The sequence below is a fragment of the Corvus hawaiiensis genome, chromosome 11 (assembly GCF_020740725.1).
Source record: "Corvus hawaiiensis isolate bCorHaw1 chromosome 11, bCorHaw1.pri.cur, whole genome shotgun sequence".
NCBI lineage: Eukaryota > Metazoa > Chordata > Aves > Passeriformes > Corvidae > Corvus > Corvus hawaiiensis.
In genome coordinates, this window is record NC_063223.1 from 3,295,654 (window position 1) to 3,307,952 (window position 12,299).

Sequence of the window (12,299 nt, forward strand, 5' to 3'; positions counted from 1 at the left end):
GCTTGAGTTCATCAGCAGAAGAAGAGGTAGAAATAGGAGTGCACTGGATGGCAACAATCCTCTGAACTCTGCCTGGCTGACATGGGTTTGGCTAAGCTGGCAGGGCAGAGTGCTTGGAAATGCTGTGTGAGCTCTTCCTGGGCAGTTGCCTCAGTCTGAGTTTGAAGGCAGCGTTGTCCTGTGCCCTGGCCATCGCTGTCAGATGAGAGAAGTGTATGAAAATGTGTTGATCAGTGCAATAATTGCCTTTTTTTAGTTCTTCAGGGCTTTTTTACTTAATAAATCTTGCACTGATTTGGCTCAGAGATGATGTACATCACAGTCTTAGACAGGAGTGTTTGATCTGTGAGTTTTGGCCTCAGATAGAGGTTCATTGTGAAAGGATTATGATACTTTTCTGCTATGCTGTTGATTCATACTTTTCTTCCCAAAACTCTGAGCTGTAATAAATGGCAGGAGCTGTGAGGATTGGTGGCAAGAGTCCTGGGGACATTGTGTCAGGTAGGGACAGCTGGTGGCCTCAGATGTGCATTGTGGCAGCTCTTACATACAGCCTGTGTCCAGGAGGATGTTGGTCCCCTGGTCAGGAGCCGTGGGGTCTGGACATCTCCGAGCCCTGAAAACAGGAGTCATGGTAGGGAGTGCTCTTGGTGCTTCAGCCACCACATCCCACTGCTGCCAGACTCCTGAGGGAAGCAGTTCGGAGAGGTGCAGCAGATCTTTCCCTTTTCCCAAGGCACAGCCTCAAAGGTGTATACTTGGACTGCAGAGGAGGCTGTGGAAAACTAAGGAAGCCTGGAAAGAGTCAAGGAAAACAGCAAGACGGTGGAACCTGTGTAAGGTTTAGTGCAGACAGGAGCCCTCCATGGGGGCCTGGGCAAAGCCAAGGCTGGCAGGCCTCTGCAGAGACAGGAGGATGAAGCCATGGACACGTGGTCTGAAGAGGAGGTTCTGCAAAGCCGGGGAAGATGTTGTGTTGCACAGCTCACCTTGGATATAACGTGGTGCTTGGGCTGCTCCAGCAGTGAGCTCCTCCTGTTCGTTATGGGTGGGACAAAGTGCAAGCAGGATTGCAAGAGGGAGAAAACAGTTATTTTCCCTCACTCCTGGTGACTGGGCATTCACCTCCAAATGACATTGGTAAAACGAGATGGCTGGAGCTCATTTCTTGTGCCAGCATTGAGGGAAAGCTCAGAGCACGTGCCAGAGCCTGGTGCACAACACACGGCGGGATGGACGGATGGAAGGACGCTGGCTGCTCATGCGAGGCCAAGAAGAAACTTAGTCTGCCTTAAAATAAACCAATTCAAAGAGCCATTTGCTCCTCTCAGTTTTAGAACAAGACATGTCATTCACACTTACATCAGCTTTTTTCTCTCTGTTTTAGGGTGGTGTGTTTATCTTAAATGAAAAAAGGGGGGAGGGGGGTGGAAGTCAAACCCAACCGATGGTCAAGAAAGGAAGAGTTGACTCTTGGTTGACTGACTGTAAAGGATCAGGGAAACCAATCCTGCAGGAATATGGAGTTGAGGAATTGCCTGAGTCACTGGAGCTGCATTTTTCCCAATGTGGAGCCATGAATAAGTGCAGGATCACCCTGCCACAGGATGCTGGATGCATCTTGAGCAGTTCAGGTGAAGAACTTTAATCATTTTGCTGTAAAATTTGACTCATCTGGAAATGATCTGTAAAATTGTGGGAGAGATTAGTGACCTTTAGTTAAGAATAGGACAGAAAACCTGTTGTGGGAATTTGTCTTGAATTTGGAGTCTGACTGAAGTCTGAAGAAGTGTTTTGCTGTGCCTGGATGCAATGTAGGCAGATACCTCTGGGGCATTGAAAAGGCAGAAAACACTGGAGAAATGAACAAAACAATTCTAAATTCTGTGATCTCTTTGATCTTTTTCTTTCTAGGAAAAAAACCTTCAGAATGAGGCAGCTATTCCTCTTATTTAACTCATAATCTTCAGTTTAAGGGCTAATCATTTGATGCTAAGAAGAGGGAGGAGTTTTCTTCAGGGAAAGAAAAAGAGTTAATTTAAAATATGAATTCAGTTGGTGGTCAAAATTGCTTTTGTTTAGTTGACTTTTTTTTGATAATTGTTTTTCAACTGTGGCATACTTAAGGATTTTTTTTTTTTTTTAAGTTTTTGAACGTTTGTCCCCTGGCATGTGTCTGAAAGGTGTATAATTACCTCAGCTCCACTCTAGCCTTGCTCAGGCTTTTAACCAAAAGCGATGTCTGGGAGAGCCGGGATGCAGAGAGCTGCTTCAGTGAGGGGCTGGCGTGGAGCAGTGGGGTGTTGGAAGAGATCCTGAAACACAGGGCTTTTATCTCCAGCTGGAAGTTCAGAACCCTGGTTTGTAGAGCTACTGCAGCTCCTCAGTCTCTCACTGCAATTAGGGCGTAGGAGTTAATTGGGTTCTCTGGGGACCAATGCCTGTGGCATCAAGGGCCCATTCACAGCTCTGTGTGTAGGCCAAAGGTGGAACTTGCTGCAGGACGTTTTGTACTCGGTTTTAAAAAAGTTTGGTAGGCATAGACCATGGATTCCACATGTGAATTCTGAATGCGCATTATTGGCTTGAGCGTTAGCCAGATTTTTTCAGTTTTATTGTTTTGCGGTGACAAACACGGCGGGTGATAAATGCTGCTGTTTTCAAGGCAGGGAAGTACATCATGTTCAGGCCTCAAACCTGTTCTTTTTGTATTTTAGGGGACTAAAAGCACACAAATAGCCCTGTGTCCTCCCCAGTTCTTTTTTTTTAATGTAACTGGAACATTAGAGTAGGGTTTGGAAATATGATGATAACTCATTCCCTGGGCATCCAGTTTGTGCACTGAAAATGAGCTTTTGATGGACTTTTAATTCTGAGAGTAAAAACAATGTTGACCATCAAAACTTTCCCCATCCATTTTTGGTATCTTTTTCTTTTTATCTGTATGTCTGAGTGTGCATGTGTTCGAGGTTACTCTAACCTGGTGTTGTTTGCCTACCCGAGTTCCTCTTGATTCTGCAGTTACCGCCACAGTAACAGCTGAGGACTCTCACTTCACAGGGGAGACAAAATGGCAAAGGGTGAAAAAAATCCTGCTGTCTTACAGAAATTGTATGTCATGTTGATTTATTTAAGGGAGACTTTAAAAAAAGAAGGTGCACTTTACCCATGAAAGCATCTTGGAGATCCTCTCCAGAGAAACTTTCTGGTGCCTGGGAATACAGAGGTGGTGTAGTTACCAAAGAGACATAAACATAGAAGGGTCTTGTGTGTTAAATAATGATAATGAGACCCCAGGAATACCTGAAAATGAAGTGATACAGAGATAGAAGTTTCTGGACTGTACTGTAGGTTGATGTTATTTCTCATTGCTGTTGCTACTGGAGGGGTTGGTCTCATCCACGTGTTCTGCTGCCATTGCCAAGTTGAGCCCTGCATTGCTGTAGGTGTTGCTAAAATAATTTCCATCCATTTTATTTTCCCCTTCAGCACCAATTCGGACATTCTGGCAGATGGGGAAGGGTCTGAGACGTGTTCGGCATCCTCTGACAGGTGAGTAGAATATCCAAGAACTGAAGTCCTTGGGATGGGTTTAGGTCTGTAGTTTGCAGTTGGTGGAATCCTGGAGAAGCAAATGCCTTTGGAGAGTCAGATTCTTGGAGAATCCCCACAATTCTGGGAAGCACAGTTTGGTCAGTGAACGTGGATCCTTGAAAAATGATACTTGTGTGCTCCAAGAATCCACAGGTGCCCAACTGAGTATTGTTCTAAAGTGTATATATAAAGTATATATTCTAATTAAAAAAATAAAAGAGGAAACTGTTTTTTTATGGAAAATTAAATCTGATCTTGTGTTGCATTTGAAAATTCCATTGTTGACAGAGCTGTAGGTGAGGCTGACAAGTTGAACATGCTGGAATTGAGTATCTGTTCTGATTTACTTCTGTTTGAAATGAGAAGAGCACTTCCTGGTTGTTAAAAGCTTAATGTCTGCAAATCTCTGAGTCATGTTTTTGTGACCCATTGGGATTCACACAGATCTCCCTGGGTGTGGCTGAGGGTCCCATGGATGCAGGAGATCCATTTCCACCATGGTGTAGCTCTGAAACATGAGTTGTTCCTGCCAGTATCTTTAGTGTGTATCTGGTGGTAGCCAGTGATGCCATGAAGATTTTTGCCTTTTTTTTTTATACCCCTGTTATACCTTTTTACAACTTCTGTATTCTCAGTGCTTTTTGCCTGCATTCTTGGACTTGTTTGTCAAGCTAAGAGATTAAACATTTCAGAAGCTTTGTAGTTAGGGATCAATGTGCCCCAGACCCCAAGGTCCTCTCCAGAACACATTCTGTAAACCAAGATAGAACCATCCAGGGGAAGGTTCCTTGGGGAGGGGGGCTCACTCGAGCCTCTCATTGGGGAATCTTTGATAGATCTGCTAATTAGTAACACCTATAATGATATACCCAATGCTGGGGGGGGGGGGGGAGGCAGACACAGAGACTCGGTGGGGTGCATCTCGATGCATATGACGTGTACACCTAAAGATCCTTAAAATAAATACCAAGGTCAAATCCCTTTTCCCCTTCTGACCATGTATGACTCTTGATTTTAAGACCAGGAAAAGGCATCACCAGCAGATGTGGACTTGGGCATCTCCGAGTTTTCCATTGTTATTTTCAGTTGTGAATTCCCAGTTTAAGACGAATAGTCCCTGCAGGATGGATTCAGCCTAGCAGATGGCATAAAACAGAGTGCACTTATAAGGAATGTTTAATTAGTAAAAGCTGTTGACGGATTAGCAGCATCTTTCATGTCAACACTATGTGGAATTTAAATCTCCAAGGCTGAATGATGGAAATCAGCCGCTTCATTTACATATGGCTAGTTTAAGAATTTTTTCTTTAACTCTGTGACTAAAAACACTTGTTGAGTTTTCAGTGGAAAATACTTTGTCCATAAATGAGGAGAGTGCCTGGCAAGGCTGCGAGCCCCAAGCACTGTCCTTTGGGGGTAACGTGGACCAACCTCTCGTCCTGCTTCCAGGTGGCTGTGCCCCTGCGGACGGTGACTCAAACTGCCTTTTCTGATAGAGCATCCTCATGGTTTTGTCAGTGCCAGGGATTGTCCTCAGTTACGGACAAGGAATTTGGGAGGATGCTGCTGTTCCTTGGGTTCCAAACTGGTCTCTGGGGACAGAAGGAGAGGCATTGTGATGACCCTGTTCCTGCAGGCTCAGGGTCTATGGGATGATTCATGGTGCTGTCACCTTCAAATGAGAAGACAGAAATATTTCTCTCACCATCCTTGGAAGTGTTCAGGGTCAGGCTGGATGGGGCTCGGAGCAACCTGGGATATAGTGGAAGGTGTCCCTGCACATGACAGGGGGTGGAATGAGATGATTGTTAAGGTCCCTTCCAACCCAAACCGCTCCATGATTCCCCATCACCTGTAGCACGTACATGTGCAGCATCCATGTACTGCTCACAGTGCATCCATACAGCACCAGTGTGTGCTGTGTTTAGGGCACTTGCAAACCCCCTATTACCCTTCTTTTCTTTCTTTCCCCCAGCAGCAGCTCCGTGGCTCTGACAGGGAACAAGAGGAAGTTGCGTCGGCCGCGAATGCCCGAGAACGATCGAGCGATTCCCCAGGGCAAGCGGAAGAGGAGCTAGTGCTGCAGAACGCCCGAGCTCAGCGCTGGGAAACCCCTCTTGGCCTTTTCCCATTCTCAGAGTATCTGGGTACTGAGTAAAATGCTGTATTTTCACATCACTGCCATTCCAGCTGCATTAATGACCAGGCTAGTGGGTTTGCCCACAGCCCTGTGGGCCACTGGCGGTTGAGGTTGGGCACAGAGTGCCGGAGCCCTGCAGGAGCCTGGCCTGGCTCCTGTGCCGTGAGTTCCCTCGCCAGCGCAGCACGCCAGGTCCCTGTGTTGCTACTGTTCCTGCTTGCATCCTGTGGAAGCCTCATCTGCCCTCCTGGAAGCAGCTGCAGGACAGTGTCTTGTTTGGGGGCAGGCAGGTACTGGTGCCCCAGTTCCCTGGCACAGCCAGGGGAGGGAGGGACTGAGGAATGCAGGGAGATTCTGTCCTACACAAATAGGCTTTTTTATACGTGTCTGTGTAAACGTACTCAGTATTACATGTCATTATTTTAGTTTAAAGTCCTGAAACTGGAAAGAAGTTGGAAAGTCGTTGGACATGAAGTATTCTAGCTTTCAAACAAATAGTTACATTGAAAAATCTGATCTTCCCTAGGAGGTGGTGGAATTTTGTAATGCAATAAAGCAGTGCAAGAAAGTGAAGGAAATGAAAGAAACCTGAACACCAGGGAAGGCTTTTAAAAATAAAGCTTGTAAGCAAAATATGAAAAATACTTCAGGTGCTTTTGCTGAGCCTGAAGTTTTGGTCAGACCCTGTCAGTGGGAGCTTGGCAAAGAAGGCACAAAATCTGGGTAAGATTGAGGGTGGTTGTGTCTTGACTTCGGACTGTAGCTGAGATTCAGAAATAATCCTCCTCAGGCCATGGTTCCCAGGAATATTTGTGTGTGGAACTGGCTAAATTGTGGCACATATAAACTGTCATAAGTACATGAGGTGGGGAGATGCAGAGGCAAAGCAGGCATCTGTGTTGGTTTGATTGTTTTGAAAGACAGTAATTACTGATGTCTGCTTTAGGGCTGCCTTTTTGTCACAGCAGCTCACATAAGACATTGAAATTGGTTGCAGTCAGCCAGTGAATGGTAATAATATTGTAAATTAGTATCCAAGGGCTTTCCCCAGGCGCTGGCAAAGCAGCTGCTGTTGCAGTGAGGGAAGGCACTGCACTGTCGCTGGTGGGGCACTGGTGTGGCTGCAGGTGCTGACATTTCCCTTGGAAATGAGCTAAAGAGCCTCACTGCCATGGGGGCTGTGACAGTTCTGTGGTGTGGTAGAAGGGAGAGAACAGCTGGCACGTTAAATACGGGCATGAATCAAACTGCTTCGCTGACAACCTGTGGAGGTTCATTTTTTTTATAAAAGGTATTGTTGTCATCACCACTTAAAGTCCAAACTGGTGACCTTTGCCTGAGATGGAGCTGTGGGTCAGTGCTGGAGGAGGGCGATGGTATTTGTAGAGGTGACAAACGTGAGTGGGGTGTGTGGACGTGTGACATGGTGGTCGAGGTGCTGGGGGAGGCTGCATGGAGCAGACACACTGGGCAATGTGGAGGCTTAGGAAAAAATGCGGATTTGATGGTCTGATGCCTCATTCCTGCCTGGACAGAGTGGGTGCCTGGGCAGGATCCAGTCTCTCCTGCCAGACCCAGTGCCAGGGCCAGCTCCAGCCCCAGGCAAGTGCCAGGGTGCTGCCAGGTCCAGCCTTTGCCAGGAGTAGCTGCTGATCCCCTGGGTGCCATAAATGACGCTTGCTACACATCTCACCAACCCAAGATTCACAGGAATCGCATAACGTAAGGGAAAAAACAACAGGGAAGGAAACACAATGTCCTCCCCACGCTGTCCTGTCCCCTGCTCCCCTGGGCAGCTCTGCTCCTCCGTCACAGAGTCAAGGGGCAAGCGGGAGCAGTTGGGGACTGTGAATAGGCAGGCTGGGGGCAGAAGTCACGGCCAGAGAAGCCAGGGCAGCACTGACGGTGGTGACGCACAGGGCGGTGCTGGGACAGGTCCTGCTGGGGCTGAGGGTGGCCCAGCTGCCACTGGCCCAGGGCCCCACAGAGGGGGAAACGCACCACTGTGGTCTTTGGGTGAGTAATTGTGAAGGTGCTGCATCCTCTTACACCTTTTCATTGGGCTGATTGTGACCAGTGTTTGTCACATCACCCACAGCTGATGCCTTGTGCTGGGCTTGGCAGTGCAGGAGAGGTGTGGGGTCCCAGGGACCCTCTGTCTCACCCTGCTGCCAGGGATGTGGGATCCTGGGACCCTCCATCCCACCCTGCTGTGGGTCCAGCCTCTCTGCAGCAATTCCCAGCGTGAATCCGGGGCAGATTCCTGATGACTGCGGTCCCTGGAGGACTGGGAGTAGGGCAGAAGCTCCCTGGAGGACTGATACTGGCAGCCAGGGTGGTGCTGGGCTGCCACTGGAAAACTCTGGGAAGGGCTGCTTTGGGCAGGGAGTCCATTCAGGAGGAAATTAATTCAGTCACGGAGCAGTCCCTCAGGCTGGGGCAGAAGGGCAAAACTGGAAACAAAATAATCAAAAAGTAAAAATGTCCTGTTCCCCCAGCCCGGCAGTGGAGCCATGAGAAAGGCAGCGATCCTGGGAATGGGGGAGAGGCAGGAGCAGAGTCACCCTGCCGGCCATGGGGCTCCCTGCTGGCTCCCGCTCCGTGACTCCTCTGAAATGAGTAGCTGGGGGTTAAACAGGAGTTTGGGGAGGTGGGGGGGGGGGGGGGGGATGTCACCTGGTTTTGTTTGGCTTTGCAGATGTCAGGGAGTTTCTATTGGGTTGTTTCTGTCAGGCAGGAATGCCTTTGAAAGCAAAGGGAATTGCCCCAGACTGATACCCAGAGCTGGGAGCTCTCCCATCTCCCTGCCCCCGTGAGCAACCAGGGCAGACATCCCTGGAAAAGATCCCATTCCGGGGTGGGATGCCCCAGCACCAGCTGATGTGGGGGAAAGGCAAATGGATCATTTGCACGGCTTTACATGCTGACAAGGGCAATGGGCTGTTCTGATACTGCTCTTAATGTTTCAGAGGAAATAATAAGGGATTCACTTGCCTCTCACTGTGTCTCACTCATCTGGGAGCAGGCCATGTGCCCCAGGGATGGCTGTGCTGTGGTGTTTCCTGGTGTTTTCCCAGAAGTTCTGATTTTGCAGGAGAACTGCACTGATGGGCTGATTCCTCCTGCCTTTGGTTGGACGTTGTGTGTCACAAACAGCAGGACAGCCAGTGCTCCGGCCGGGCTCTGGCAGGGACTGGAGGGGTTCCTTGGAGCTCAGGACACAGGGGGGGTTGGGCTGAGCACCCCGGGGAGGGACCTGCGGCGGCGGGGGACAGGCAGGTGTCAGGGTCTCTCAAGGACACTTCTCCTGTGTTTGCTGGCAGGAGTTAAAAATAAAAAAGGAGAGTCTGTTTTGATAGAAGAACAGATACTCTGGAACTGGAACACGTTACACAAGCGGAGGAATTGAAGGTGAATCACAGTTACCTGCTGGGCAAGCCCAACACCAGGATATGCTGTCCAGAGGAAAGAAAAATCATGGGTCTGTCCCACCTGGCATTGGAGGAGCCAGAGAGCCTGAAGTCAAAATGATCTGGACAAATTGGTGAGTTGGCTCCAAATCAACCACCTGGAATTAAATAAAGAGGAGGATGAATTACCAGCTTCAGGAAGGAGAAGGTAAACACATTACTGCAAATGGGAAGTAATTAGTGAGGCAGAAAAGTTTGTATAAATGTAGTTGGGCTTCATTTTCGTGGTGAAAGCTCACTGCTCTGGTTAATTATTTGGTCCCACAGAGGCATTCCTGAACCTGGACGGGGGATTTCATAGCAGGTACTCGGTGGGAGAGAAATGGGGGCTGTGTGGAAGCACCCTCACCTATGTGGGCATTCCCAGACACACATCTCCTTATATACTTACACATATATACTGAATTATCCTGAGGACTGCAGCCTCCTTCATATCACTTGGCCAAGATTTTGTTGTTGTGATGAGCAGCAAACTTGATTCACTTTCCTTTGTATACATATGCAAATAATTGTAATCAAAACAAGCAGACCTTTGTTCTGGCTCTTCTGTCTTTAGCTAACAAAATCTCAAATAGATCTTGTTATTTCTATCTTTTTCAAATAGAAAAGTGCCTCACATCACTGGACAGAAGCATCAGTGTGTGTACAGGGGTTGCAGGCAGTGCTGTGCATGGGGTGCCTGGCATTACCCAGGTGATCCATACCTCTGACTATGGAAATGTTGAGTTAATATCCCAGATCCCAGCAGATGACACTCAACATGTCACTGGGGTGTGCAGGTCCCATAGCACCTGTCACTGCTGCAGGTGTGAATCCCTGTGCCACAGGTACAGCCCCAGGGCTCCTGGGTCTCACCAGCTCTGCTTTGCTTTTCCTTCTAGATGGCGAGTGAGATTTCAGGGTACTGCAATGAACAGCTTGAAGTTACACACAAATGTAGTAATCCCCCCCAAAAGTAATAAAATTATTATGTAGTCTCCCAACAGCTTGAACATGAACCTTCTTTGTTAAAAACCTATGGACTATGGATACATATTTCAACTTTATTATACCAACTTGCTACTCCCAGGGTCTGTGCAGGCTCCATTGGTTTTATGGGCTTTGAGGCCACAATGGGATGAAGCAAGGAACATTTTAGCACAGTGTCCTTGGGAACCTTGTACAGACCTGGCTCCTTGGGGAGGTGCCTGGGGAGAGCCTCTGTCCCTCTTTGCTGGGACAGGATGTGCAGGGCAGTGTGGCCTGTGTACGATGGGCAGATGGAAGCAGGGGGAATTCCCTACAGAAACCAGCCATCTACCCTGTGAGGCTCTGCCCCAGCCTGAATGGGACTCTCTGGGCTATAGGATCAGCCTGGATTATTGGATCAGCAGGATCCATAGCCTGCTCTAGTTTAAATAGGTTTAAGCTTGTTGATTTGATCAGAGCACTGCTGCTGTATCCCAGGGCTCACCCCGGGGCAGGAGGTGGCATCCCAGTGTGCTCTGGGATGTGTCTTCAGAGGCGCTGGGGGTTTCATTTGGAGTGCCAGTGATAGAGGGTATGGAAAGTGTACTGGCTTAATGCCAGGAAATTCAGGCTCTTTTTCCAGGGTTTACCTCCCAAAGCTGGACAAGCCTGACTCAGGCTCTGGTGCTGGTGTGGCTGGAGGCCATGGGAGCAGAGGCTGATGGATTTCAGTGAGTTGGGGATTCAAAGGAAATGGTTTGAATCCCATGAACCTTTCAGGGACATGATGTCAAAGGTTCTCTAACACTGAGTAAGTTTAGTGTGTTCCCAGATAAACCAGGGGAAAGAGAAGAAATTATCTTGATATATGCATGAACTCATAGGAATTCTTTTTCTGCTGTGAATGCTTTACAGAACTCAAGACCGCAGCGTCCAAGCTGATCTCCCTTCTCCATTTGTCTGTGTACACAAGTCAGCTTCTCTGGCTCCCTTTCCCCTCCCAGTAATGTTCTGATGACTCAGTTTCCAAAGCCTTCCCCAGCCATGGCACAGCTCTGTGCAGAGCCCAGACAGCCAGCTTGTGTGCCGGGGCAGGAATTCTGGGACTTACCATGGGCTGCAGGTTTTTTTTCCAGTTTTTTTTTATTGTGGTCAACCTCAGCACTAGGTTTTTGGTTGTTTTTTTTGTTTTTCAGCTAACAAAAAGAAATACCATGGCCAGAGCATGGTGCAGGCAGGTGATGTGGTGGATGACACAGCACTACCCAGGAATGTAACTGTTACCTGCATCTGGACATGCCGTCTGCACTGGCTTATTTAACCCCTGATCAGTGAACTCAGTAACACAATGAATTTTGAATATGGTTTTGGGACCAAATAATTCTGTGCATTGCTATTATTTTCATGTTTTGTCTCCAAAGCCTTGTTTCCTTTGGTACAGAACATTTTACAGTATTGACTCTGTGTTTTTCTGGAAATCAGCACACCAACTGGTGAGCCATGGAGGAATTCGGTCTCAGACTTGAGAATTGACTCATGCACGTTAAAGAAAGACATGGAAAATTTGTAATTTACTGTGCCCTTAGTACATTCTCAAGACTGATTTAAAGCCCAGAGCATTCATCAGCTCTGTATTGAAGCACAAATATGCCTTTTCCAGGAAGGTGTGTCCCTGGCACTGCTTGTCTCTGTGGTTTTAGTAGACTTACTAAAGTTAGGCTTCCTGCAGGCTGAGTGCAAGAGGTGAGGACTAGGAAAAAATTCTAGGATAAAGAGAAATTCCCATGCAAGAGCAGCTGGTACCACATCCTGGCTCTCCAGCCTGCAGTGCCTGCTGTGGGCTGCAGCCATGCACGAGCTCATGGGCGGCTGCAGCTCCATCTGCAAAGCTGTGGCCTGGGCTTGATGTCGTGCCAGACCTCTTCTGTCCTGGGGACTATAAAGTTGGGATTCCAGATAGCTATTGGAAAAACAGCTATTTCAGCTCCAGCAGTAAACCCAAATGCAATTAAATTTAGCTTTATTTAGTGTTTGTGCTTTTGATTATCCCAAAGCATGTATTTTTAAAATAAAAATGTTTCCAGCTCTATGGCATCCCTGAATGTTTAAAGCTGGAAGAAGCAGGGGATGACTCAGAAAACGCTTTG

The 12,299-nt window shown here is 47.9% G+C and overlaps 1 protein-coding gene across 2 annotated transcripts in view; it reads left to right on the forward strand.

The window, feature by feature from the left end:
* RAD18 (RAD18 E3 ubiquitin protein ligase) overlaps positions 1–12,241 on the forward strand; it is a 37,763-nt gene extending 25,522 nt beyond the window's left edge. The window contains exons 12-13 of one of the 2 annotated variants that reach the window (XM_048315605.1): positions 3,490–3,552; positions 5,570–12,241. In XM_048315605.1, the coding sequence (XP_048171562.1) occupies positions 3,490–3,552; positions 5,570–5,672 (166 nt within the window). In that variant the 3' untranslated portion in view covers positions 5,673–12,241. The remainder of the gene's footprint in view (positions 1–3,489; positions 3,553–5,569) is intronic. The other variant, XM_048315606.1, reaches the window with a different exon arrangement.
* The last annotated feature ends 58 nt before the right edge of the window (positions 12,242–12,299 follow it).